This window comes from Marmota monax, unplaced genomic scaffold (assembly GCF_021218885.2).
Source record: "Marmota monax isolate L192 unplaced genomic scaffold, Marmota_monax_Labrador192_F-V1.1 WCK01_AAM20220418_F8-fsc00010, whole genome shotgun sequence".
Taxonomy (NCBI): domain Eukaryota; kingdom Metazoa; phylum Chordata; class Mammalia; order Rodentia; family Sciuridae; genus Marmota; species Marmota monax.
The window spans coordinates 19,922,422-19,950,358 of NW_026692321.1; the positions used below are offsets into that span (position 1 = coordinate 19,922,422).

Below are 27,937 nucleotides of genomic sequence, written 5' to 3' on the forward strand. Positions count from 1 at the left end.
TAAAAGTAAATCTGATAGGAGACCGAGATAGTTTCTTTAAAGCCAACATTTCTTGAATTTATCTTCATATGATCTTTACCCTTCAAAGTGACCATCTATAGAAGTTGTACATTTATTCCATCTGTGTTTCCATTCCTTAAACAACTTTTTGTAGGTTCATTTTCACAATTGCTTCAGAGTCAGTTTTGGAATTAGGAGGGAAAATTAGTTCCTTTGCTTTACTCAATAAATTGAAAGCCTAACTTATTTTTGAAATGAAGGGCAACCTCTATTGGGGTCCCCTCCTGCCCCTGCAGGAGTTCTGTTTCTATTCTTCACACTTGAATAATTCCTACTCTTTCCACTCTTAAAAAAAAGAAAGATCTAACTTCCTAAGTTGGCTTTGTGATAGCATTTTATTAGCTCATGAGGCCAGTGCTGTTGTTATGCACCTGAGGTTTTGACTTATAAGATCATAAGAAGTTTTGTAAAGTAGATGTGTGTGAAGAACAAAGAACATTGCAGAACTTTGTCAAGTAATAGATTAAAAAAAATAACCAAAACATTGCGTCCTTGATGATTAACTCAACCACCTCCCTTTTTAAATTTACATTTTACCTGAAACCAAGTATAATGCATTGTGCTTTCCTGCAGATGAAAGTTGCAGTGTGCCAAATCTAGATGAAGCATCGTACCTTTGTGGAAAGAAAGAAAACCATCTGGTCCCAGAAAAAAGGCCAAAAGTGGGCTCTTTTCTGTTCTGAGAGAGCGAAAGCTAGGAGTCTAGTTTAAAATATGACCATAAAATTACTCTTATTTTATAATTCTTGGCAACAAAGACTAGAGACCTGTTTTGGATCATATATATAGTTTTAAAAGTCAAGATATACTTCTTTGAGGGAAGTAGTTGAAACTGTTGATGTTATTAGAAGGCATGTAAGTTTTCTTGTTAGATAAATGAATTACTTGTTTTAGGTGAAGACTTGTTGTTTTAACCTCTGTGATTAAAGACTTATTTTGTTCTGTAAACCAGTATTTTTAACTTTTTGTCTATAAAGTTCACTTTTTATTTACTTTACTAAATATTATAAATAGGTGAGCTTTTAAAAAGTTCATTTAAAAAAATCTTTTCTTCTCTCTCTTTTTTTTAAAAGCTGTACATCATTGACTCCCGGACCCAACTGTGACAGATTCAAACTGCACATTCCATATGCTGGAGAAACATTAAAATGTAAGAAAATTATGACTGTTTTGATCAAAGTAGAGTTGTTAATTATTGGACTTTGCGCTTTAGTTTTTATTTCTAGCCATTAAGTGTTCTCTCTTGCTTCTGATCAACTGACATATACAACTTTTCTTATCTGTCAATCAATCCTAGCTCTGTTAAAAGGAAGGCAGTTGGCAGGGAATAAGTTGTAGGCAAATGGGCATGTACAAATATTCTTTTTAAAAATATTTTTAATTGTAGATGGACACTATATCTTTATTTTATTTATTTATATGTGGTGCTGAGGATCAAACCCAATGTCTCACATGTGCCAGGCCAGCACTCTGCCACTGAGCTATAGCCCTAGCCTCAGATATCCTTAATGTTTAGGCATGCACAATAATTCTTACGTGTGTGTGTGTGTGTGTGTTGTGTATGTTTTTTCCATAAGTAGCTCTTCTGTAATACCCCAATAAAGAGATCCACTGCTTTAAAATACCTATTTAGAGAGTTTTTAGGTAGGAATGGCTGCTATTCACCAGTATTTCTAAGCTTCTGGAGCTACTGATGCCAGGAACCATTATCACTGATATATTTCCAGTTGCCTCCTGACTGTGAGAGTTCTTCCTCAAAGATCTTGGCATGGCTTAGGCATGTTAACATGTTATCTCTTTTATAGTAAGGGTCAGAAATGCAAATGACCTGTGATGGCCAGAGTTGTAACATGAATGAGGGAAGCAGACTGTGTTGACAAATTGGGGCACCTTGTCTCTGAGGGGGCTACCTCTCTCGACCCAGAAAGTAAAGGTCACAATTTTCGTATGAATTCAGTTTTAGATGTTGGTTACTTTTTCAAAATTAAAAATCTGGTGGGGCTAACATTATGCAGGCTAAACTGAATGTGATGGGACCATAGGTTTCTTACCTTGGCTAGATAGGGTACAAGATGTACCACTGGATTTAGGTTACCCCTTAGAGCATCTCACCTGGGTAGCATCAGCCTTCTCTGCCACTATTACCAGTGATAAAGTGCTATCCTAGTGTAGAACTGACAAGAGCTTTGGTTGGTTAGTATCAGTAATCTCACCAGGATTTTTTTTTTGTCTTGAACCTACAGTTGTGGTGAACAGGGCATTAAAATCTCTCTGTTCTTAAGGAGGAATATAGTGCGTAGGCATTAAAGATGGGCCAGGTGGGTAAACTGCTTTTTGGATTCTGGATATGTTTTACCACTATATACCATGAGGGGCCACATCTTAGCATTCTCTAGAATCACTTTGTATTAATTTACCAAATGTAGCATTGAATGAAAAATTTAGGACATGCTGATTTGTTAACTTTGCATTATTTGACCATTCTTTAAAAAATATTAAAATATAAAAAGAATTTCACCTGTTTGAGGTAGTAGGACAATATTAGATTGCTACTTGTTGTGAAAATATATTAACTAAATTTAAAAGAAATGATCAAAGTAGATTACTCATATAGTTAAAAATGGAAATAGTGGCTCAGTGGTAGAGTACTTGCCTAGCACGTATGAGGCACTAGGGTCTATCCTGAGGACCACATAAAAATAAAGAAATAAAGGTCTTGCATCCATCTACAACTAAGAAAAATATTTAAAAAAATGAAAATAGCACTGAAATTATTTTGTGTAGGAGAGCTATAGTCTTCTGTCCTGTGACTCCCTCTCCCAGTCCTGTTTTCTGAGAGAACAACTTATAATTAAAACAAGAAAATTGTTTTAGTTTAGTTCTTCTGAGTTGGTCTCCATTTCTTTAAGTAATATGCTTTTGCCTCTGTTTTTTGATTTACATATTTGAGACATTATTACATTTTCACTTCCTCCCCTGATAAATGAAGCATCAATTTATTTTCATCCTAACCTTTATGTCATTCTTCCCCTTTAATGTAATTATATCACTGTTGACGTTCCGGTGTTTGTTATCCTGTAACTTAATAATTTTTTACTTTTTCTTGCTGTGCCGGAATTGAACCCAAGGCCTCTCACATACTTGGCAAGTGCTGTACCACTGAGCTACTTTCTTAGTCCCCCAATTTTTATTTTATTTTTCCAAAGATCACCTTAAACCATATATTTTATAGTTAAATGAACAGACCCTAAGAGTTCTTAGTAAGTGCAAGGCACAGAGTTAGCGTTGTTACTACTTAATGATAATTGCTGTGCAATAATGACACTTATTTGGTTTCCTACGAACCATAGATAGTGTCTTTTGGTTCTTATTCCTCTTTCTTTGCCTTCCTACTTTTGTCTTCTATTATTTTCCTTTTGCATTTAAAAAAATCGCTTTAGTTGTAGATGGACACAGTACCTTTATTTTATTTTTATGTGGTGCTGAGGATCAAACCAAGTGCCTCATATGTGCTAGGCAGGTGCTCTACCATTGAACTACAACCCAGCCTTCCTTTTTTTGCATTTTCATGATTGATAATTTATTATTTATTCTGAATCTATAATTTTCATCAGTACTTCATTTGTAAATTGCTTGAGTGATTACTCTGTAGTCTTGCCCCTGCATAATAACCAACATGAGATTTGTCTTTATTATTCACTTCTATTTTACCTTCTTTTGTTGAATGTAGGTATCGTGGGTTCTGTGTTTTATAGAATTATCTCTTAGTAAACAGGTCACCTACTTAACTTGCTGAAACCCAGTCTCAAATAACTTGCTCAAATTCCATACTTCTCTCTCCCTTTTCTGTAGCCCTGATGATCATGTTTTATTTCCATGTTCACAATTTAGATATCGTATGTTCAAAGAGCTCTTTCTTGCTCTCTGTTCCTTTTTATAGCATCTTGTTCTAATTTAATATTTACGTTATATTTTAAAATATTTCAGAGACTAAAAAAATTTAAAAAATTTTTGTTACCTGAGTTATTTTAATTTTTCACAGGGAGTATATTTTTGTTTAACATCTTTTTTCCCTCTCTTATTCTGTAGGAATAATAAAAGATATCCATATTTATTTGAGATAGTCAATAAAATACTGATTAGGGGTTTTTATTAATTAGGTGAGCAGGGCTTAAGGAGAGTATAATGAATTATGGGCCAGCTAATAGTATGAGGGACCCTATGTGTCATATTTTGTAGTTCAACTGTTTTTCCAAATAATTGGTTCTGTTTATTCAGGGAGTCTCTCGTATTTTTGCACTGAGGATACGTAAGTGGCTACCATTTTTGGGGTGCTATATAGAGTATTCTCTGAGGAGCTTTTAGTTAATATCCTTGTTTATAGCCCAGTGCCTTACTCTTGCCTCCCTTTAAAAGTTGGTAGAGGTTTACCAGTACATCTGGCTTCCTTCTTATCAATAGCCTACTCCTCACATATTGCAGGACAAGGCGTCCTTTGCCTTGTCTTGTCAATCACTATGTTTCCTCTGCATTCTGCCTTCCAGAAATTTGCTGAAATTTCTCATCTACTGATTGCTACTTTCTCCTCTTTCTCTTTACCCTCCTGTTATTTTGAATTTTTATCTACCTATCTTTTCAAACAGGATGGGGGAACTCAGAAGAAAGAAGAAATAAATGTATGTGGTCAGTTCATGGTTTTGAGACAGAAGTAGTGTGATTTCATTGGCATCTTTCTAGCTGTATGAGTTTCTGTTAGGAAGCATTTGCTAATATTCTGTATCTTCTCATTACTATAATATTTTCACAGGAAATCTTTTATAATATTTATGATTAGTCCTATTGCTGGCATTCATTTTATTGTAATTTTGTTCTATCATGATATCACTTTTTTTAAGGACTTTTTTTTAGGCCATTGGGTGCTCTTTAATGAATGAATAGCTATTATATATTGGGGTTCTTACAATAAAGTGAGTTTAAAGTAAGTCCTATTCTTAAGCAGACCAAATAAAAGAAAAATGTAATTGATCATGGAAACTATGTTTCAAGTTTTCTGAATTAAATGGATGACATTATTTTCTCCTTCTGAAAAACTTGACTTAATTTAGGAATGCTTTCTGAAGAATGTTGGCCATATGTTTCAGTGTCAGGGAGTGCAGACCCAGAGGAAGATTTTATTTATCAGATTAGTAGAAGGTGGTGTTATGTATAAATTTGTTGGCAAAATTCATTTCTTTGTGAAGTTGTAGTATGTAAGGTAGCACTTTGCCTTTTGTTTGAAAAAATTACCCTCTCAAATTTGTATCCTTTGGGGTACCCCTGTGCTTTAATATGGAGGCCACCTCAATAAGCTTATTCAAATTTCCAGACCGAATTTGTTTGTTAAAATTTGTTGAAAATATGATCGATTCATCAAAATAAACAAATCAGCCACATAAATTATGAAATATAAGTCATTGGTCTATGATTGTAAACATTGTGAAATACACATTAACTTAGAAAATCGAAACACACCCTTTGAACATGTAGTTAACACTCAAGTAAAGTTCACTTGAGTCACCTTTATTGGGCTTGTGTTTTTCTACCTGCCCACATAAATTTGTTCTCGTCAGCGCTTACAAAGCAAGATTGTTTTATGTTCCTTAATTTGTATGATATTTAGGTCATGGTCATTTAAGATTTCTTTATTTGTAACTTATATGAAAATTATTTCAAAATTAGTTCTGGTTGTAATCTTTCACAAACATTTCTAGGAGGGTTTGAGTCATGGTGTGTTGATAGTAGTTGTAATGTAGGACAATTAGATATTTTATTACCCTCAGTAATTAGTATAGTTTCTCTCTTTATAATTTGAAATTCATGGAAGTAGAAAATTTACTATATTAACCAGAATTTACTGTAAAGAAAAATCATAGCGAGTCATGAATCTTTAAAAACAGTAACATACTGCTGTATTGCTTCAAAATTATGTTAGCCTCACTCATTTTTTTCTTAAGTCATTCTTTTATTTTACTTAGAAAAATTTTTACAAAGATGTAGACTTAGGTATGTTTCTACTCCATCAATTTTTATAACCTTAAATTGATTATATCCAAGATCAATAATGTCATAGTGGTTAATTATCACAAGACTTGTGATTGAATTGAACCTCTTATAACCAACATAATATTCATTCATATTTAGATGAACAAATACAATTCTCAATAACAAACATTTTAACAAATGTGGTTTGCTAACACAAACATAGTTAAATGTAAGGTTATATAGTTTTACAGTCCTTGGACGATAACTATCACAGCAAACAGAAAAGCTCTTTGACTTTTAAGAAACAGGACCTAGAATGAAACTTAATTTTATGTAGAAGAAAACGAATAAGAACAGGTTTAAATTGTACTACATGGAAAATAATAGATAAATCTTTTCTTACTTTCTCCTTTTTTATTTCTAAGCAAAATTAGTTCAAAATTAGTTCTGGTTATAATCTTTCACAAACTTCTTTACACTCTTAAGCGATTTCTTATTTAAAGTTTCTCATTAAATTCCATTGAAAACTTGTGGCATGCAAGTTAAACTATAATTTTAACCAAGGTTCAATCAACATATTTGGAATTAATTGAATTTTATTTCATAACTTTAAGCTTAGTGAAGTTAGAGATGGAGGCTGTTTTGTTTATTTAATTGTATCTTCAATTCCTAGTGCAGTAGAGATATGCAGCTAAATATTTGTGGAAGGAATGGAGTGAACACATGCATGAATTAATGAATCGTAGCGTGCAGGTTTTTGTTGATTGTAGTGTTAAAAGAACGCAGCATTCTGTCACTTGTATCAGCATTTTGCCAACAGAAATTCAGTCTTTAGAAGTTATTTATTATACAAGGAATTTGTAATTGGAGCATTGCTCTTAACAATTCAGAAAACAGGAAGGACATACAGTACTTTGCAAATTTGGATTCTGAACCAATTTTGTCTTTATATATTTTGCTCTGCCCTCTGAAAGCAGATTAATGAAATAGCATATAATTAAAAATTTATATTTCAAAATATTTTGTATATTAGAAAACACTCCTTGTCCAAATCTGTTTCATCTGTGAATAAAGGAAACTTTATGCAGTTAATGATGAGAATGAAAGGTGAAAGAGAGGGCATATTTCTACCCATGAATCCGTGAACTGATTCCTGCAGAATTACCCATATTCAAAATTAAATAATTGAAATTTTAGAAGCCAGAAGATTATAGTACATTAGGAATGATGGTATTATTTCCTCAGCTCTTTTAATGCGAAGAGACAACTGCTGGCTAGAGAGAGAGTTGCCAATTTGTATAAGATACTCTTGGAAAATGTCAAAGGATAGAGCTCTTAACTGAAGAGAAGTCCTTCAATCTCACAGTCATAGAAGGTACAACTTACACTTACTTAAACAGGAGTGGAAATGTGGATCTTCAGTGATCAGGATTGATGTGAATAAAATACACGTTAAGGTCTAAGACAGCACCACTGAAGTGGAGAAAATTTACCAGCGACAGCAAAATTCACAGAGGCAGAGCCATAAGCTTCATATAAACATGTATTTGTAAAAATAGCCATCCTATCATGCTCTGTAGAATTTAATTCTAGAAGAAATTATTGAGTTTATTTTTTGTGTGCATATCCTATTTAAATAGGGCAGGGAGTGAGGCTGTTTTGCTCATTTTTTTTTCCATTCTCTAGCTTGGTGCCTGACATTTATAGAGGCTTAATAAGTGTTTGTGGAATGAACGAACCATGTTCTTTCTTTGGATCTGGCAATGATGAGGTTTGATGAGGAAGTGACAAAACTTAATTCTGCAAGTTCTTTGAATAACACTGTTTATGCAACTATGAAGAGAGATTATTGAAATATTATAAGTTATATTGAGCAAGTCTGTGGCCAGTAAATCAGTTTGCTAACATTGGTTTCAAATTTGAAATTATCTTTTGTTTAAAATTTCTGTATTTCATACTAACAATTTATTTTAATCAGGGACTGTTTGGTTATAAGAAACCCATTGGAACGAACCTAAATTAAAGAATTTGTTTATTTATCTTTATAAGTAATCAAGCAAATTTTATGGTGCCCAAAGGCAGAAAGAATAGCCAAGCTTCACAGGGATCAGAACCAGAGTCTGGAAGGCCAGTAGACACCATAGTGGCTAGTCAGCATCTGTGTCCTGTTGTGCAATATAGTCTATTGTCACTTTATTTTTTTCCCCCCAGATTTCTCTTTCTCTTCACATTGGATAAAAATGACTTCCTAAGCTCCTACATAGTGACTTGATTGCAGGCCATCAGAGAGGAAGTCACTGAGTCTAAATTCCTAGGAGAGGGGTTCTGACTGGTGGCTTGGGCTAAAAAGTGTCTACTTGTGTCACAGTCATATGTCCAGGGGGCTCTGGGTCATTTATTATCAGGCTGGTTGCTAGAGGTCAGCTTTAACATAAGGTAAACATGAATTGGGCAGGTACTTTGTTATAGGAAATCATTCTAAAGCACTTCTAAATGAAACTACTGACATTTCTCTTTGTCTTTAACAATAGAGCAATACTGTTGTTTATCATCTGAGAGGAATGATGAATATTTATCAAAACCATTTGTGACAGAGTGAAAAAGTCATGCCAAAAAGTTCTCCCCAAAGGTTTCAAAGTTGAAATTCTTTCCCTTCATAGGACAAAGTATGAAAAAAAAAAAAAAGATTCCAATTTGGATAATACATTTCTCTTGTGTCTTCAGAGGTTCAGCGTAAAAGTACTATTCACTTCCAAGTATTCAGTTCTGCTTTACTAAATTTAAATATGCAGTTTTTGGAGAATGAAACCAATTTCAGAACTGCTATTGAAATGGAATGCACTATTTAATTAAACAGTAGCCAAACATAAATGCAAAGATTTTTATAGACAAGTTGCAAATAGCATTTTAGAATTCTCCTTTACTAAATCTACTCAAATTCAGCTTTATTTTTGATCCTTACCTCCTTGAAGGGTTTTCCTGTTACATGTGTGCATGTGTGTGCATGTGTTTGTGTGTGTTAGCACAATGCTTATTGGCATCTCAGGTCTATTACATGTTAATTTTTTCTAAGAAAATAGTGTAGTAAGCTTAGAATGTGCTTCTTTTTCTGTCCCTTGCCCTCTAAAAACTTGCTGATACAGCACAGAGTAGAGGCACTGAGGGATGTGGAAATGATGGCTGTCACACAGAAACTGGTAACCAACCTGATGGCACCAAAGGACCAGTGGTTCTTTGGGGAAGTTTGTGCATCAGCTGAAAAAGATACCCAGGGTCTATTGATTTCATCTCATGTATAAGAAATTTGTACTTTGCTTTGTTATTACACCTTACATTCTGAACTTTGACCAGTAGGTCCCAAAGCTGACTGGTGTGGCTATAGGTGCTGGCATTTTTGTTGGGATGACAACTTATTGTACTGTTTAAAAGAAACAATCTATTTGGGAAATGTTAACCTAGTAATCTTTCTGCTTCAACCTCTCCTTCTTCCCCTCCAGTATTTAGTGGGTTGAATTCCTTAGCTTGACATTCAAGGCCAGTCAAGTCTAACATTCTGGTTTCCCAGTCCACCCCAGTTGGAGCTCAGCTAACAATTTAATGTGTGTCAAAAGCTATGGCACAATGGATTTGCTCATTGTGCTTCCCAGAGGCCTTGCTTTTCCTGCTTCTGCTTTTGTTCACACTGTTTTGGCTTTAGTTGGACAAAACAAGCAAATAATAAAATAGCTTGTTTTGTGACATATGTATGATGTTTCATTTGCACTTACAAATCAGCCATCGTGATGGATGTACTCTCCATTTGGGAGCCTCCTTAGGCTAGTACTTTTCTGTCTCTTGCAAGGAGAGTAGGAGTTAACTGTTTTTACTATGACTTGCAGTTGAGCTAAGTGAAAAGTTGGGCACTGTGTCCAGGGACTTAGCATTTTGCATCACGCTGAGAGGCACTGTAATTTTCTTTAGTAGCATAGTCCATTTTACTTTTATTTTTATCTTTTAAAAAAGATTCACTTACTTAAAGATTATTATTATCTAGCATTCAAGGTATTTTTAGAGGCTAATTAGGGAGGCAGGTCACCTTTGATTTAGTGACTGTTCTAAAAAATGCTCACTGAAAGGCAAGTAAAAAGTGCTAATTTTGTGGATTAGACATTCTCTCCCTTAGATTTTCAGGATTCCTTTGCCTTGCTCTTTTGGAATATTTTATTTTATTGGAATTCATGGACTATTAGAAATACCTAGAGTAGCAACTAATATTATTTATTTAAATTTGTAAAATCAGATTAGTTATAGTTAATAATACATATGTAATCTGGCTTTAATGCCAATAATGGTTTATTAAGAAGTGACTGATATCATTGCTAAGCTAACTTGTGGAGCATGATTTTAAAGAAAATAGAATTAGCATACATTAGTTCATTTAATCAACACAACTTGGAAGTGGACATTTATATACCACTCTTTTATATCTTTTTGATATTGTGGTATGATTTACATACACTAAAATGTACCCATTTTAAGTGTAAAGTGCCATGCATTTTGGCAGTTGTAAAGACCTGTAACCTAGACCACAGTCAAGATATAGAATGTTTCTTTCCCTCAACAAATCAAGTCGGTCTTCTTCAGCACCCTTCCCCTAACTCCTGAGTGTTAGCTTTTCTCTGAAACTATGCAACACTTTTGCCTATTTTAGAATTTTATATAAATGGAATCATATACTGTGAATTTAGGGTTTAGCATCTTTCATGCAGCATAAATGTTTTTGAGATTCATCCATATTGTTACTTTTATCAGTACTTTGTTTCTTTTATTATTGAATAAAAGAAAGTATACAAAGTATAACATTGTATAGACCTACTGTAGTTGTTTTTGTTTTTTTTGTTATTCATTCATCTATTGAAGGACATTTGGATTGTTTCCAGGTTTTGGCTATCTATTGTGAATAAAGTTACCACTACATTTTTATAGATGACTTTTTGTAGAAATATGTTTTTATTTTTCTTGGACAAATACATAGAAGTAGTCTGATCATGTTTTAAGCTTTATAAATATGTGGTTAAACTGTTTTCCAAAGTAGTTGTGCCATTTTACATTACTGATAGCAATTTATTGAATGTTCTAGTTACTCCATATTCTTGCCAATTTGGTATTGATCCATTTTGACCTAATTTTGACCATATATTTGTCATTAAACCATTTTAGGGTGGTTCATTTTTGGACCTTCCATTGTATTTCCTTGGTATGTCTGTCCTTAACCAAAGAACATCCTCTCTTGATTCCTGTAGCCTTATAGGATGTCTTTAAATAAGATTGTGTAAATCCTATAACTTCTTTTTTAAAGCTCTTTGTTGAAAGTTACAGAAGTCCTGCTGAATAGTGCATTGAATCTGGAGGTCAACTTGTGGAGCGTTAATATCTTACTAACATTGAGTCTTCCAGTAGATGCAAATGGTAACCTGTCCATTTATTTAGGTAGTAATTTTTTTCAGCAGTATTTTGTAGTTTTCAGTGAACATATCTTAAACAGATTTTGTTAAATTTACTTCTACATATTTAATATTTTTGTCAGTTAATTATATGATTTATTTACTTTGTTTAATTCTATTTGTTTTTTTACACATTTTTTTGGTGCATTGTGGTTATACATAATGGTCGGGTTTGTTACATATTAGTACATGTATATAATATAACAATATAATTTGGCCAGTATCACTCCCAGCACTTCTCCCCTCCTTCCTTGTCCCTTTCCTTTATTCTATTGGTTTCCCTTACTTTTCATGAGATTCCCCCACCTTTCTTTTCTTTTTTCTTCTCTAGCTTCCACATATGAGAGAAAACATAAGACTCTTGACCTGAGTTTGAATTATTTTGCTTAACATAATGACTTCAAGTTCCATCCACTTTCTTGCAAATGACATAATTTTATTTTTTCTTTATGGCTGAAGAAAGTTCCTTTGCGTATATACACCGCATTCTTTTTATCCATTCATTTGTTGATGAACATCTATGCTGTTTCCATAGTTTGTCTATTGTAAATTATGCTGCTGTAAACACAAATGAATGTATCACTGCAGTATGATGACTTTAATTCTTAGGATAAATACTAAGGAGTAGAATAGCTGGATCATATGGTGGTTCCATGCCTCATCTTTTGAGAAACCTCCATACTGATTTCCTTTGTGATTATACTAATTTACAGTCCTATCAGCAGTGTAAAAGTGTTCATTTTTCTCTTCATACTCTACAGCATTTATTATTGTTTGTATTCTTGAAGACTGCCATTCTTACTGGTATGAGATGAAATCTCAGGGTAATTCTGATTGGCATTTGGCATTTATTTAATTGATAATGGTGTTGAACTTTTCTTATATATTTGTTGGACATTTGTATTTCTTCTTTTGAGAAGTGTCTGGTTTCATTTGTCCATTTATTAGTTGGGTTATTTGTTTTTTTGGTGTTAAGTTTATTGAGTTCTTTATATATTGTAGATACTAATTCACTCTCAGAAGAATAGCTAGCAAAGATATTTTTTCCCATTCTGTTGGTTCTCTCTTTCCATTCTTAATTGTTTCCTTTGCTGGACAGCATTTTTAATTTTATGCCATCCCATTTATTAACTCTTAGCATTATTTCCTAAGCTTTAGGGGTCCTATTGAGAAAGTCATTGCTTGTGTCTATGTGCTGGAGTGTTGATCTGACATTTTCTTCTAGGAGTTGCATAGTTTCTGGTCTAATTTCTAGGTTTTCAATCCACTTTGAGTTTATTTATTTATTTTTTTGTTTGTGTGTGCAGGGTGAGAGATAAGGGTCTAGTTTCATTCTTCTACACATGGATAATCAGTTTTTCTAGTACCAATTATTTACAAGGCTTTTTTTTTTTTTTTTCCTCCAGTGTATGTTTTTGGTACCTTTGTCAAGGATCAGGTAACTATAGAAGTGTGGGTTTTTTCTCTGTGTCTTCTCTTCTGTACCTTTGGTCTATGTTTCTGTTTTTTTTTTTTTTTTTTTATACCAGTATCATAGTTTTATCACTATATGTCTATACTATAACTTGATATCAGGTATTGTAATGCCTCCAGTGTTGCTTTTTTTTTTTTTTTTTTTTGGCTTAGAATTGCTTTGGTTATTCTACATCTCTTATTCTTCCAAATGAATTTTAAGACTGTTTTTTCCCAGTTCTGTGAAGAATGTCATTGGTATTTTGATAGAGATTGCATTGAATGTATATACTGCCTTTGTGTAATATGACCATTTAAACAGTATTAATTCTGCCTATCCATGAGCATGGAAGGTCTTTCCATTAAATACTTAATATTTTTTGATCCTGATTTATAGTGTAAGTTTTTTAAACTTTTTTTTTCTGATTGTTGCTAATATATTGAAGTTTATATACTCAACTTTGGTATATTGACCTCATATACTGCTGTGTCTCTAAATTCTTTGTGATTCACTTGTTAGTTCTAGTAAAAATTTTTTTGGAGATTCTTTAGGTGTTTTTTCTAAAAATAATCATGTCACTTGTGAAAAAGACAGTTTTGCCTTTTCCTTTCCAATGTGTATTTTTTATATTTCTCATTCTTGCTTTATTGCAGTGGCTAGGACTTCCATTACATTGTTAAGTAAAGTGGTGGAGTTAGACATCCTTGCCTTGTTCCCATTCCTGAGGTTGAAGGAGTTGAGTCATCAGGCTCAGGTGTTCCTTTTTCAGTATGAGAAAGTTCCCATGTCTTTTAATGTGCTGAGAATTATTATTATGAAAATAATTTTAATATGTTAAAATATTTTTTTCTCTGTATACTGGGATATGGTATTCTCCTTTATTCTAGTAATATAATGAATAAACCTATTTTCAAAGGTTAAACATTTGTTGCATTCTTTTAATTAGCCACACTTGATCTTTGTGCATTGTTCATTTTATGTATTGCAGGATTCGATTCGATTCACTCATTCTTATAAAGTGCTTTGTGTACCTGTATTTGATACTGTGTTTCTGTTCTTGGAATTTTTTAGATTAGTTTTGTTATCAGAGTGATGCTGGCCTCATAAAATGAGTTGGAAAGTATTCAATCCTTTGTTTTCTGAAAGAGTTTGTGAAGGGTTAATTTTATTTTTTCCTTAAATGTTTGAGAAGGTTCACCAGTGTAGTCATCTAGACCTGGAGGGAGAGAGCGAAAGAGGGAGAGAGGGACAGAGGGACAGAGGGAAGAGAGGGAGGGAGGAAGGGAGGAAGAAAGGAGAGAAGGGGGGAAGGAGAGAAGGGGGGAGAGACACAGAGGGAGAAAGAGAGAAAGAGGGAGGAGGAGAGAGAAGTTTGTAACTATGAATATAATTTCTTTAACACATATAAGGGTAGCAAGTTATTTGATTCTTTCTTTTTTTTTTGGTACTGGGAATTGAAATAAGGGACACTCAACCAGTGAGCCACATACCCAGCCCTATTTTGTGTTTTATTTAGAGACTGGATCTCACTGAGTTGCTCAGCACCTCACCGAATTTGATTATTTTTAAGTGAGTTTTAATAGTATTGCTTCTTAAGGAATTGTCCACTGCATCCAAATTGTTAAATTTTTGGCATGCTGTTATTCATAATGTTCCCTTCTTATGTTTTTACTGCCTGTATGATCTATACTCATGTCCCTTCTTTCCTTTCTGACATTGGCAAATTGTGTCTTTTCTTTTTCTTTTTTCTCTTGGTAACAGGGATTGAACCCAGGGACCCTTAACCACTGATCTACTTCCCCTGCCTAACACTGTTACCATATGTGAAAACAGTGCCTTCTCTCTTCTAAAAATTGCGCTTGTACCTTTGGCAAAAATTCATTGATATGTGCAGCTCTTGGACTTCATATTTTATTTTGTTGATCTACGTGTATGACTTTATGCTGATATTATACTGTTTTGTTTAGTGTACTATTATGAAATCAAGTCATATGAATCCTTCAGCTTTGTTCTTTTTTCCAAAATGGTTTTGGAAATTCAAGTTTCTTTGCATTTCCATATAAAAGCTGGAATCAGCTTGTTTTTTAGTTTTGTGTTTTTCAGTATTTGATGTACTGGTCTTGCACTTTTTTAAATGCTTTTATTTCTAATTGCTATTATATACAGATATAGTTTTTTTTGGGGGGGGTCTATTGATCTTGGAGCATCTAAGTATGGTAAGCTCATGTCCGAGTTATATTTTTTTGTAGTTTTCTTGAAACATTCTATGCAGAAAATTTTGTCATTTGTGAATTCCAGTTTTGGTTCTTCCTGTCTAGTCTCAATTCCTTTTATTGCCTTAGTCCACTGACTGGAATCTTCCAATGTGTTATAGACTGAATATGTTCAAAATAGACTCTCTTACTTATTACAGATTGTAGGGGAAAAGAGTTCTTTTTTTCACTATTAAGTATAATGTTGGCTGTATGTTTTTCAGAGTTGCTCTTTATTAGGCTAAGTTTCCTCTATTCCCAGTTAATTGAAAATATTTTATTTTATTTAGTATTTTAAAATCAGGAGTGAAGTTGGATTTGGGTAAATACTTTTCTTCATCTACTGCAGCATTTTTTCTTTTTTAATGTTATGAATCTAGTGTATTTCATTGACCAGTTTTTGAGTATACAAACTACGTTGCGTACTTGGGATAAACTCCAGTTATGATGTTTAATTCTTTTTACATGTTGTTGTTTAATTCAATTGAAGTTTTGGAAAGTTTGCATTTATGTATAATTTGTGAATTATACTGGTTTATAGTTTCTCTTTAATTTTTCTCCCAGTTTTTGCATCATAATTAAAATGATGTCAGAGCTGGGCATGGTGGCATGCTTGTAATCTCAGTGGCTTGGGAGGCTGAAACAGGAGACTGGCAAGTTCAAAGCCAGCCTCAGCAAAGGTGAGGTACTAAGCAACTCAGTGGTCAAATGCCCCTGACTTCAATCCCTGGGACTCTCCAAAAAGGATTTCAGAATAGAATGAATTGATAAGTAAACACTTTTCTTAATTTTTATGAATGTTTATGAAGAATTTGTGTTATGTTTCCCTAAGTGTTCAGTGGCATTTATCAGTGCAACGGTCTGGGCCTAGAATTTTCTTTCTCTCTCTCTCTTTCTTTCTTTCTTTTTCTTTTTTGTGGCACTGGGGATTGAACCTAGGGGCAACTTACAATGAGCCACTTCCCCAGCCCTATTTTGTATTTTATTTAGAGACAGGGTCTCACTGAGTTGCTTATGGTCTTGCTAAGTTGCTGAGGCTGGCTTTGAACTGGCGATCCTCCTGCCTCAGCCTCATGGCTGCTGGGATCACAGGTATGCACCACTGCACCTGGCTAGGATTTTCTTTTTGTAAAGGTTTTAAAGTGCAAATTAAATTTCCTTACTAGATATAGCACTACTCATCTTATCCACTTCATATTGCATGAGTGTGGCTAGTTTGTGTCTTTAAAAGAAATTATCCATTTCATCTAAGTTGCTGAATTTTTTGGCATAAAGTTTTCATAATATTCTTTTATTTTTACAAATATATGTAAAATCCATAGTGATATCACCTCTGATTTCCTAATTTTGGTAACTTGTATTCTCTTCCCATTTTTTTTTAACTTCCTGGTTAATAATTTATCATTTTTATTAATGTCCTCAATCAGCTTTTGGTTTCATCCATCTTCTTTGTTGTAATTGTCTTTTATGTTTTATTGATTTCTAATCTTTTAAAAAATCTTTTTAATTGTAGATGGACCCAATATCTTTATTTTATTTACTTATTTTTAAGTGGCAAGCGCTCTACCACTGAGCTACAACTCCAGCCCTCCATTCTAATCTTTACTATTTCTTTTTACTTTTGAGTTTTACTTGCTCTTTTTTTCTAGTTTATTAAGGTGGCAGCTGAAGACACTGATTTGATACCTTTCTTCTAATGTTGGTGTGTAGTGCTGTAAATTTCCATCCTAAGTATTGCTTTAACTACTTCCTACAAATTTTTTTATGTCGTGGTATTTTCATTTATTACACTTTCTAATTTTCTGTTAGATTTTTTCTTTCAACCTCTGGCTATTTAGAAATGTGTTATTTAGTTTCTATAAATTTCTGGATTTTTCTATTATCTTTCTTTTATTGATTTTGAATTTAATTTCATAGTGGTCATAGAACATACTTTGTATGACTTCAATCATTTAAAATTTTTCAAACTTGTTCTATTTATCATAATATTCACTGTCTTAGTAAATGTTCCATGTGCACTGAAGAATGTGTTTCTGTTATTCTTTATGGAGTGTTCTGTAAATAAGAATTAGGTCAAGTGGGTTAATAGAATTGTTTAAATATAACATTGCTTCTTATTTTCTCTTAACTTGTTTTCACAAAGAAGGACATTGAGATCTCTGAGTATATTAGGGGTTTATGTTGTTTAAGTGTGTACTCTATTGATTTCTGTCTAGTTGTTCTGTTGCTTGTGGAGAATGATGGGGAAATTGCAGACTATAATTTTAGATTTGTCTACTTGTTTTTACTTTTCTGTCAGTTTTTGCTTCACATATTTTAAAGCTCTGTTAATCATATGCATAAACATTTAGGATCATTATATCCACTTGACTTGATTCTCTTTGCCCTTGGGTAAAATCTGCTTTATTGATATTAATAAAACATGGTACAACTTTTTTCATTCTTTTATTTTTAACCTATATTTGGGGCTTTACATTTAAAGTGGGTTTCATAAGGCAGTATATAATTATGTCTTGCTTTTAATTCTGACAGTCTTTGTCTTTTCATTGGTATGTTTAGATCATTTACATTTAATGTGATTATTGATGTGCTAGGTTGATCAATGATTGAGTTATAGATAGTATCTTGAGACAGCATATATTGTTAATACATACTTATATTTCTAATAATTATCTTTGTTTTTCAGGATGATTTTCTTTTTTTGTAAGACTGTAGCACTGCCAATAGTGTCTTCATATTAGAAAAGAAGGGACATGAACTTTTTCAGAGTAGGTCAAGCAGAGATTTTAAAATTCTAGTTTGACCTCAGAATGAGGGGTGTTTACAAAACTAGGTTTTTACTGCAAGTATCCAGAGGGATTTGATATCCTTCTCTATTTTCAAGTAGTCCTTTTTCTTTTTTCTTTTTTTTTGCCTCTTTAAGGAATTAAATTGTTCTTATCTCTAGGATATTTCAAATAGAAATTGGCATATAACCTTTTGGGGCATGTTATGGCCACTTCAGATGGTGTAGATACTCCAGATGGATTCTTGTTGCATAGCAGGCTTTACATGGCGTCATTTGATCTCCCTTGATTTTTGTTGGGGAATATAATTGAGATTTTATATTTCATTCTCCTAAAAGAAACCATGCTTTATTTTCCAGTATATAACATTCATATTTACTCATATATATTTAAACTTTAAAAATATTTCTCTATACCTGTGTATATATGTAGATATTTATTTTTGTGTCAGATGTGACTCTTCCATATCTTGAAATTAAAAAGCAAAACTTTTGTGTGATTTAAAAGTCTAATTCTTGATTGAATAGTTCTTTTAATACTATTTTAATACTATTGCTGTCAAACCTCCAACTTAATGAAATCCTTCTTTACATTTCAGATTTAGACAATATAATCATCTTTTGATTCTTTAGCCATTTCTATATCAGCACATGGAAAAGAAAACCATGTGGCTTTGCCCTTCATTATTTCTCTTTTGATACAATTCATATTAATATCTTTAGTGACAACCCCACAAATTTCTTGTTTTTCTTCTATCACTGGCAATTGGCTAGCTCCTAGAAGAAAAGGAACAAAATGTTTTGGTATGATTTATATTTTAGTAGTGGAGAATTATAGCCATTAAAAAATAAGCAACTTAACCAAAAATATGGTAAAAAAAAGAAGGTAGATAAAAGAGGATTTGGGAAGCTCCAGGGAATTTTGTAGATGTGGGATTTCAGATGAGGATCAAGTACATCTAATATGAGGGGAATCAAGGAATAGAAAAGGGAGATGATGGGAATAGACCTAGTTTGAGGAGAAAGAGAAAGGGATTTAAGAAAAAATGTTATTTTTGCCTGAATAAAATTTATGTTTTCCCCTGTTTTGAGCCTTAGATATTGGAATCTTCTCCTTTATTGTCTTCCTGTGTGGGAAGCCGGTTAGATAGTGGCTACATTCAGTGTATAGAAAAGTTACAACTCATTTCTAGTTAGTTCTTCCTTTGTACTTAATGCCTAAACCTCTCCATCTGGAGAAATGCCAGTTTGCCACTAAATTTAAATAAATAAGAACATGTCTCATCAATAGGGGTGGCAAATTTAGCCCCTCTTCAGAGCACTGAGCAATTTATGACCATATGTTAAATACCATAAAACAGCTTTAAAGACTTGGTCCCTGGCCATTGCCAGATTGTACCGTAGGAGTGCAGCATCACTGCGAGGGACTGGGAATGTTTCCTCCGGCCCTTGGAGGCCTCAGCAACTCACTGATGTCACAGCCAGAGAGGCCTGTTTTCAAACATTCCCTTTTTAAAGGTGAGATACTAAAAGATTCCATTTTGGCATTTGGTGCAAAGAAGGCAAGACTTCTTTTTGATTCTTCAGGGTCAAAATTAGTATGGAAAGTGTTGTGTGGGAGAGTGAGTAACTTGGCAGCAGTGAGTGCAGAAGGCAAGTCTAGGAATAGGTAATAGATATCCTACTCATTCTTTTTCTTGGAGCATGAACTGGACTTTTACATGGCATAAGCCAACCAAATACCGCATTTCTCACTCATTTTCTTTTTGCCAATTTTCATGGAATTAATATTAATATTAAAAACATTTTTTAAAATTTCATACCAAAGAACTGCCAATTGTAAGGTTTTCTTTTCTTCCAGGAGGATGACTCATTATTTGGTGAACTCCAAGTATTAGTTTTTCTTCTTACCATCCTCACCGCCCATGACTCATATATGGCATTCAGTGGGCCCACCACTGACAATATGAAGGTGTGTGCCAGCTAGCATGTGATGTGTGGTCAAGCAATGCTCTCGGACCTCAGATGGGCCCTTAACAGATGTGAGGAAACCACTGGCTCCAGCAGGGAGCAGTGCTATTCAACAGGAATAGTCACCAAAAAGCTTTGTACAAGGTTTTTCTGACTGTTCTTTTGGAAGGGTAGCTCTTCCTACAAAGGAAGATGATGAAATTTGGCTGTCAAAGGTCCAGGATTCCTAGCCTTCTTCAATGTGTAAGTGCCAGCCTGAGGGCTGATTTCCTGTCAGTTCCTGTGTGGTTCGCACTACATCCTCTTTGCAGCAGATCAGTATTTTCAGTCATCCATCATAACTGCTCTCCTGTAAGTTTTTGGCAATGTGATCTCAGCTAGCAGAAGGCAGCTGGCATATTTCTCTAGGAAGGGCAGCTGGAGCGCTCCCGTCTCACCCTTCCTACGTCCAGGAAGCACACCATTGTTACTTGTTGCTGCTTTCTTCCTTTGAAAGAACAAAAAACTTCAAACTTGGGTAAATTCTGAAGGTGCTGGCTGGCAGTTTGAAACGACCCATCCATTTTGTTGGTGTAGGACACATACTTGAGTGATGTCGTCTGGTTTTTCCATAAGGTAGAGGTTTTCTAAACTCCAGTTGTTAATGAAGTCATACTTGAATCTTAGAGTCACAAGAGGATTTTTTGTTTTGTTTTGTTTTGTTCTAGGCTTTAATTTTCAAATTCAGTCTAATTACTTAGGCCATACTATTGCCCAGTTACTTCTCTTAATTTTTTTCTTCCCTTTAACACTGGAATTTTTCTGTTCATGTTATCAGCATCTGTTGGGTCTGTTCACTTGGGATATGCCTTGGGTATTTGCATTGGATTTTCAAACGATATGGAACACAGAGATATTTAAAGCACATTTCTTTGCTGTTGAGTGTTAAAATGAAAGTATCATTTTAGTTGCTCCAGGTTATCATGCCATAGTGGGTGAACCATTTTGTGACTTAGAAAAGTAAGCAATTTTCCTCCTTTCTCATGACTTAGAGGTCACATCTTAGCATCCTGATTTTCTTTCTGAGGAATGGGAAATACCTTTAGCCCATTTCATCTACGAGAATAACCCATTTAAAAAGGGAATTCAAACTCAGGCATGGATTATTTTAAATGGTATCCTTAATCATATGTGATGGCACAGATCTTTTCTACTTCTGCGTCTTCTTTTTGTCTTTAGAAAAAGCCTGATTTCAATAGGGTTCACTAGCATCGGCTCTTGTTTTTTTTTTTTTTTTTAATGTTCTGACTCATATGAATGAAGTGAAAGGAAAGATAAATTTTGCTGCTTTATTTAAAAAAAACTGAATATTCTGAAGGTGGATTTTATGTTAGATTTGGGAATGTCAGATAATTAAGCAGACCCAAATCTTGATAATGCAGTAGAGATGGCATGAAGGAAGAAATCTGGATTTGAGGTATGGGAAAATATGATACTCAGATTATTTCTATCAAAACAAATCTGTAGGGGCCGGGGTTGTGGCTCAGTGGTAGAGTGCTCGCCTAGCATGCACGAGGCACTGGGTTCGATCCTCAGCACCACATACATGTAAAATAAAGATATTGTGTCCACCTAAAACTAAAAAATAAATATTAAAAAAAAGCCAAATCTGTAGTCTTTGAAATAACATGTTGTTAAACTCTAGGCGCAACCCTCCACCTGTGATGTCTAAGGTCTCTTGCAGTGTATAACATATGTAGTAGACCATCAGAAAGTATTATAAATGAGTAAAATAGTAATACTAAAACATTGTTTTTTTAAAAAACATTTGCTTTTTTTAAATCTACATTTTTTTACTGATGCATTATGATTGTATATAATGGTGGGATTTATTAAAATATTAGGTCTCATGTGGAAAATCTTAATTGAAAGAACACTGATTTGGGGACCCATTAGTGGGACAATGAAGTATCTAAGGCTTTAAAAAAAAAGCATCATTTCTGTGTTGAAGAAGGAAAGGAGAACTGCAAAGGTTGTATAGACCTGCTAGGTTGATATGCATAGTAATTACAAAGCACTCAGAAAAGGAACTTGTCAAAGTAGTTTGCCAGCATTTGGGCTAGAATGGGGCTAACCAGTTTGACCTTCTAAAGGACAATTTTTTTTTCTTTGAAGGATTTTTAAAAAATTTGTTCTAATTAGTTACATATGACAGTAGAGTGCACTTTGATACATATAAAGGACAGTTCATTTAAAAAAAATATCTTTATTTATTTATTTTTATGTGGTGTTGAGGATTGAACCCAGTGTCTCATACATGTGAGGCAGGCACTATACCACTGAGCTACAACCTAGTCCCTAAAGGGCAATTCTTAACAGGTTAGTCTCTTATTTTAGGGTGATGAATATAGTACATTGGGAAGGAAAGGATAAGTTGAATTTGTCCTTAGTGTGGCAGGGCTTTTGATTTTGTCCTTGGGATGGATCTGATAAGCAGATCATGAAATGATTAGATATAAAATGTGTTGTTTGACAATATGCCTAAGATTTGTCATGATGAAAGAATGAATAGTACTTAATGTTGAAATCAGGCAATTTAGTCATCTCGGTATAGAGCAAATTGCAAAATTTTCTTCTTCAGCTAATTTAAAAAATTCTTCTTACCTCCTTCTTTCTCCTTTAAATTTTTTTTTTCTAAATGTAATTTTACTACACATGGGTAAGACAAATTCCAGCTAATTGCAGGGGTGACCATCTCCTGCGTTAGAGAAAGAAAAGTCCATGGATCTCAAAGCATTATGGTTCATATATGGGACAAGGAAGTATCTAAGGCTTTTTTTTTTTTTTTTTTTAAAAAAAAGCATCATTTCTGTGTTGAAGAAGGAACTGCAAAGTTTGTATAGACCTGCTAGGTTGATATGCATAGTAATTACAAATTACTATCTGTCTGCCCATCTAATTATTATCGAGACCCTATTTAGGGTGAGTTTTGAAGCAGTGTTTGAAACCTTCATTGTTTGGTACCATCATAACTTTTCCAGCATTATCTTTCTCTTTATCCTGTATTCTACTAAACCAAATTACTCTGACAGTCTGTCCCTAGCCTTCCTTTTCAGCTCTCTTTGCTGTTCTCCCTTTTGAACATTTTGTTCCTTGGTACATAATTTGCTAAGTTTTGCTAAGTATTTTTCAACTGCTCGTAAGTAACTTTTTATTATTTCTTTGTTTAAGCATACTGTTCTAGTCTGTTTTCTGTTGCTATAACAGAATACCTTAGTCTGAGTATTTTATAAGGAAAAAAGAGGTTCATTTCACTAATAGTTCTGGAGGCACAGGAGCATGGTATAGGCATGTCTTGGCTCTGAAGAGGGCCTCATGGCAGATGCCATCATAATGGCAAGAAAGTATATTAAAATGATGAGTGGCAGATACAGAAGAGGGATTCAAAAGAGGTTCCAGGCTCACTTAGAGCAACCCACATTTGTAGGAACTAATTGAGTTCTGTGAGATTTGACCCATTCCCTCAAGATAGAGTTAATCATGTTGCTGAGGGTGGGCCCCATGACCTAACTTCCACTACCACCTTAACACTGCCACACTGAGGACCAGGTTTCCAGCACATGACAAACCATCCCTAAACCATCACCTCTACTCTGGAAAATGCTAACAGTAGATATTTTAAAATGTTGAGCATGATTTTAGACTGAAAGGAATTTATCAGTCAAGTAGGAGACTGGGAAGTTGTATTTTCCAAAGATGACTACAGCAGAATCCCCTATCCCCGAGTTCTTTTGTGCCACAAAAGGACCTCTTGCTGTACCTTCTTTATGGGGTGGAGTAATTCCTCTTGAATTTGGGTGGGTTTGTGCTTGTTTGACAATGGAGTATGGTATAAACGATGCCATATGGCTTCTGAGGCTTGGTCATAAGAGGCACTGGGGCTTTCATCTTGCTAGTGGGAACACTTGTGTTGGAGCTCTGCACTACTGCATAAGAAATATGACTACTTTGAGGTGGCCATGCTGTCCAGTAGCCAAACCACATGAAGAGGCCATATGGAGGTGCTGCACTGGGCAGTTGTCTTGGGGTTATCCAGCCCAGGCACCAGACATGTAAGTGAAATGATATTGGTCCTTTCAGGCTAGCTGGATCCCACCAGCTAAATACAGTGCTCTCAGTGCTGCGGGGAGCAAAAGAATCATCCATCTGCATTCTGCATGTTATTTCTGTCCTACAGAGTCTTGTGAGCGTGATGAAATGGGGGTGGCTTTAAGCCTCTTAGTTTTGGGTAGTTGGGTAGGTAGCAGTAGAGACTGGAACACAGATACTGGAGAATAGGAGTCGAACAAGAGCCTGTCTATGTGTAGGAGAGATGAGGATGAGAGCAGAGGCACAGAGGGAAGTCTTCTGAGGCAGGGGAGGAAAACTAAAAAGCAATAGATAAATTTTGAGGTGTGGGAAATTCATATTTGATGACCTATTACTGTCAATTTTATACTCATACCCATATTCACTCCCCGCCCCCACCATGAAGTTGGAGTTGAGGTCATTATCAAGAGGTAGAAGGTCTGCACAGGGCCTGACTGCTTAGTGGAGAGTATCAAAGATAGCACAGAATACTGACCCTCAGCTTTCTGCCTTTAACAGATAACTCATGAGGAAAGACACAGCAGTGACTTTTCATTATTATGTGTGGTATGGTCTGCCTTCCTCAAAATTTTGTGTGCAATCTAAACTATCAGTGTGAAGTACTTTGAGTCCTGCAGAAGTAGAGGGGATCTTCCCAGAGGAGTTCTTGGGCCCACTTGTAGCTCTGTGTTGATGGGTTCTGAACCTCAAGATGACTCTTGAGGATTATGAATAACCAAGAGCCACTTGTGGTTTTGTGAGATGGAAGGATCCCACTTTTTGAGTGGGATTTGTAAATAGGAGCTTTCTTGAGAGGAGAGCGGACCAGATCTACAGTTTTAATTCTGAAGCTTCAGAGGGCTTTTGTCCAAACGGAGGACTCTCCAAGTGCTGTTAATTGAGTGGCAGAATTGTTTCTATGAAAGTTAGAATTGTTTTCTGTAGTATCCAGCAGTCTGGTCACCAGCCACATGAAAGGCCATTTATTGTTTCTGTGGAGGGTGACGTGCTTCATGTCTGAATGCAGTCCCAAGAGCTTGGAAATCCTGCAAGTTTTAGACAGTTTTCATTTTGTGAAACGAGACATCTTTTGTTGAAACCTTGAGGAGAAATGCTGTATAGCCTCATTAAACACTGTTACTGGGTGACAGAACGGTGCTTTCGTGACAGGATAACCACAGTGTGCCCAATCCACTTCGTTATTGTGGTCCGCGGACAGGCTCTGCCCTGTCTTGTAAAGGTAGTTTACTATATTCCAGTCTTGAGGCATGTGAGGTGCCTCTATTTCACTGTTTCTTAATGCTTTATCTTTTTTTCCACTGTGTTAGGGTGACCTTGGCACTTCTGAGATGTTGTGACTTGTGTTTTGCTCCTTTCTCCACCCCTTCCCTGAAAATTGCAGCACATGGACTTACTTGCTCTTGCAGACCCTGCTTGATTTGTTGCTTTCTGACTTGCGCAATTTTCCTGGCAGAAGCTCGACTGTCTCTGTCCTTTATCATCAGCTTAAATTTAAGTTATCAGAAAAATTGCCATTGCAATGCCATTGCTTTTGAAAAAACTGCTTGTTTTCTGTTGCTTTTTTTCCCCCTTTTTTACTTTCTATAAAGTACAGACAGCTTATGTGACTGTAACTATTTTTTCTCAGGTAGTAGTTTTATTTATTCATTTTAATTTTTTCATTTGTTGTTTCTGAAAAGTGTTTTCTTAAATTTCAATATTCATTCTTGTTTTTCAGCATCTTTATTTTTCATTCCATTTCAATAGACTTTTCCCCACTTTTGGACTCAGTTTTGTTCATTGTTTAGTTTATTGTTTAGATCTGTGGTGTGTGAACTCTAAAGAATCCTTCATTGCCACTTTTTTTTTCTTCTTTTTTCATCTTTCTTGATCCAGTTACTGGACCTTTCAGAGTGATTTGACAGTAGAAAGTATTATTCAGTTTTGTTTTTCATGAATTCCACAGGCTAATGCTTGGTTTTTGCAGCTTGTGAACACGGGTCGACTGCATGATCTTGTGGACACTGTGTGGTGGGAGTTGAAGCCCAGGGCCCAGTCCCAGATTGTCCCAGATTGTCCTTGGTGGCAAGTGTGATTCTGCTGCCACTGCTCTGGTTTGTGCCTATGTGTGCAGTCAGCAAAGACTCATTGTTAAACAATGAAGTCACAATTGAAAGAAAGATCAGTGTGGTTTCTCCCCCCACATTTAGCATTCTGTGGTTATTTCTCCTGATATTTTGGTAAGTGTTGTTTGGGTCAAACTGTGCCATATCAGCCTTAAATTTCTTCTTTGTATGGTTCAGCCAGGAATTAGAAAGAAGTATTTATAATCAAACAATATTCTCTGTTTTCCAAGTAGTTTTACTTAAATGATCTCCTTTAATCTCCCAGCAACTTTCTGAGGGACAGCTGGCTATCTTGGTTTTCATGTAAGAGAAGAGTCACAGGGTCTGAGTGACTCGACTGATTGATGCCCATGTAGCTGGACAGTCAGGGACCCAGAACTCAAATTCAGAACTTCTGAGTCCCAACTCATTATGTTTTCTACTGTAGTGTGTTAGAAAATAAATATTATTTATTACCATACACTTATAATCGGCTTTGCAGTAGAAATAATTAAGAGCAAATCAATGTGAAAAACCAGTAGTTTCAGGTAAGAAAGTTATGCAGGAAATAAGAATAAGCAGTGGCTTTGCTGAATAGAAAGTAAATCCAGCATTAAATGCCAATGGCTTCTGCCACACATCAGCTGGGAAAAGTGGTGGTTAGTTGGCCTGATTGGGAAGCGTATTGGTCAGCTTTAGTCACTATACCAAGTACTTGAGATAATCAATTTACAAAGAGAAACGGCTTATTTTTGCTCCAGTTTCTCAAATGATTTGGGTTTTTTTCCTTTAATATGGGAAAGATGAAGGAAGAAAACTTAAAGGTCAGGACAATTTGAAGGTTAAGATAATAAGGTGGATGAAATATGTGTACAGTTAAACCAAGCATTTTGGGTGAAAAAACTGGGTTTTCATTTTAAAACATTTAAAAAATTTATTTAGAAATGAAATTATCAAAAGACTTTAGTTTTAACATATGCTAAAACCAGTTTTATTGTATGAATCATAAGGGATCTGAAAGAAATTAGATATGATCAAAATAAAATTTAATTAAAATAGAATATTCTCCCCCTCAATCTACTAGTCTTGCTGCAACACCTCTTAAGACATAGCTTTGTCAGAACTTATGTCATCCTTATAATTAACTGATGCCAAAGAACTATATATGTATGTTTTTTAGAGCTGAAGACCTTTTCATGTCATGTAATTTACTACTTTATTATAGCAATTTCTCTAGTAGTATCCTTGGCAAGTGGCTGTATAGCTACTGTCATTAATTGGAATCTTATTATCCATGAGGCAGTATTACACTGGTCATTCAAAAAATATTTTTGTCCTAGGGACAAAAGAATTTTCTCATCTGCATGGAAGTCTCATGGTCTTGAAACTTGTTTCTTGTCTGAATTAGTTACCCACACCAATTGATTACCTGTTCCTTTTGTTGTGGTTATCTTTTTGACACATGGAATTACTAGTATTACCACAAAAATCATCCGGTGAAGAAATTTTAGGTAAGGACAGCAGCCTAACACAAATCATGGTCCCAATGTTTAAAGAAAGGGGAGATGTATTCTTAAAGTCACTGTTTTATCTTTATAATAGTAATAGGGTAAGACAAGAGTTACAAATGGAGAACATTTAAAAAGTGTTGTATCTTTAGTAGACAACACGGGTTTACTTAGAAGTAGGTTATGCTAAAC

At 34.7% G+C, this 27,937-nt stretch overlaps 1 protein-coding gene across 1 annotated transcript in view; it reads left to right on the plus strand.

Moving 5' to 3' along the window:
• Positions 1-27,937, plus strand: part of Babam2 (BRISC and BRCA1 A complex member 2) — a 404,038-nt gene that overhangs the window by 40,304 nt on the left and 335,797 nt on the right. Inside the window, exon 3 of the mRNA XM_046441540.2 lies at positions 1,134-1,210. Coding sequence (XP_046297496.1) covers positions 1,134-1,210 — 77 coding nt within the window. The remainder of the gene's footprint in view (positions 1-1,133; positions 1,211-27,937) is intronic.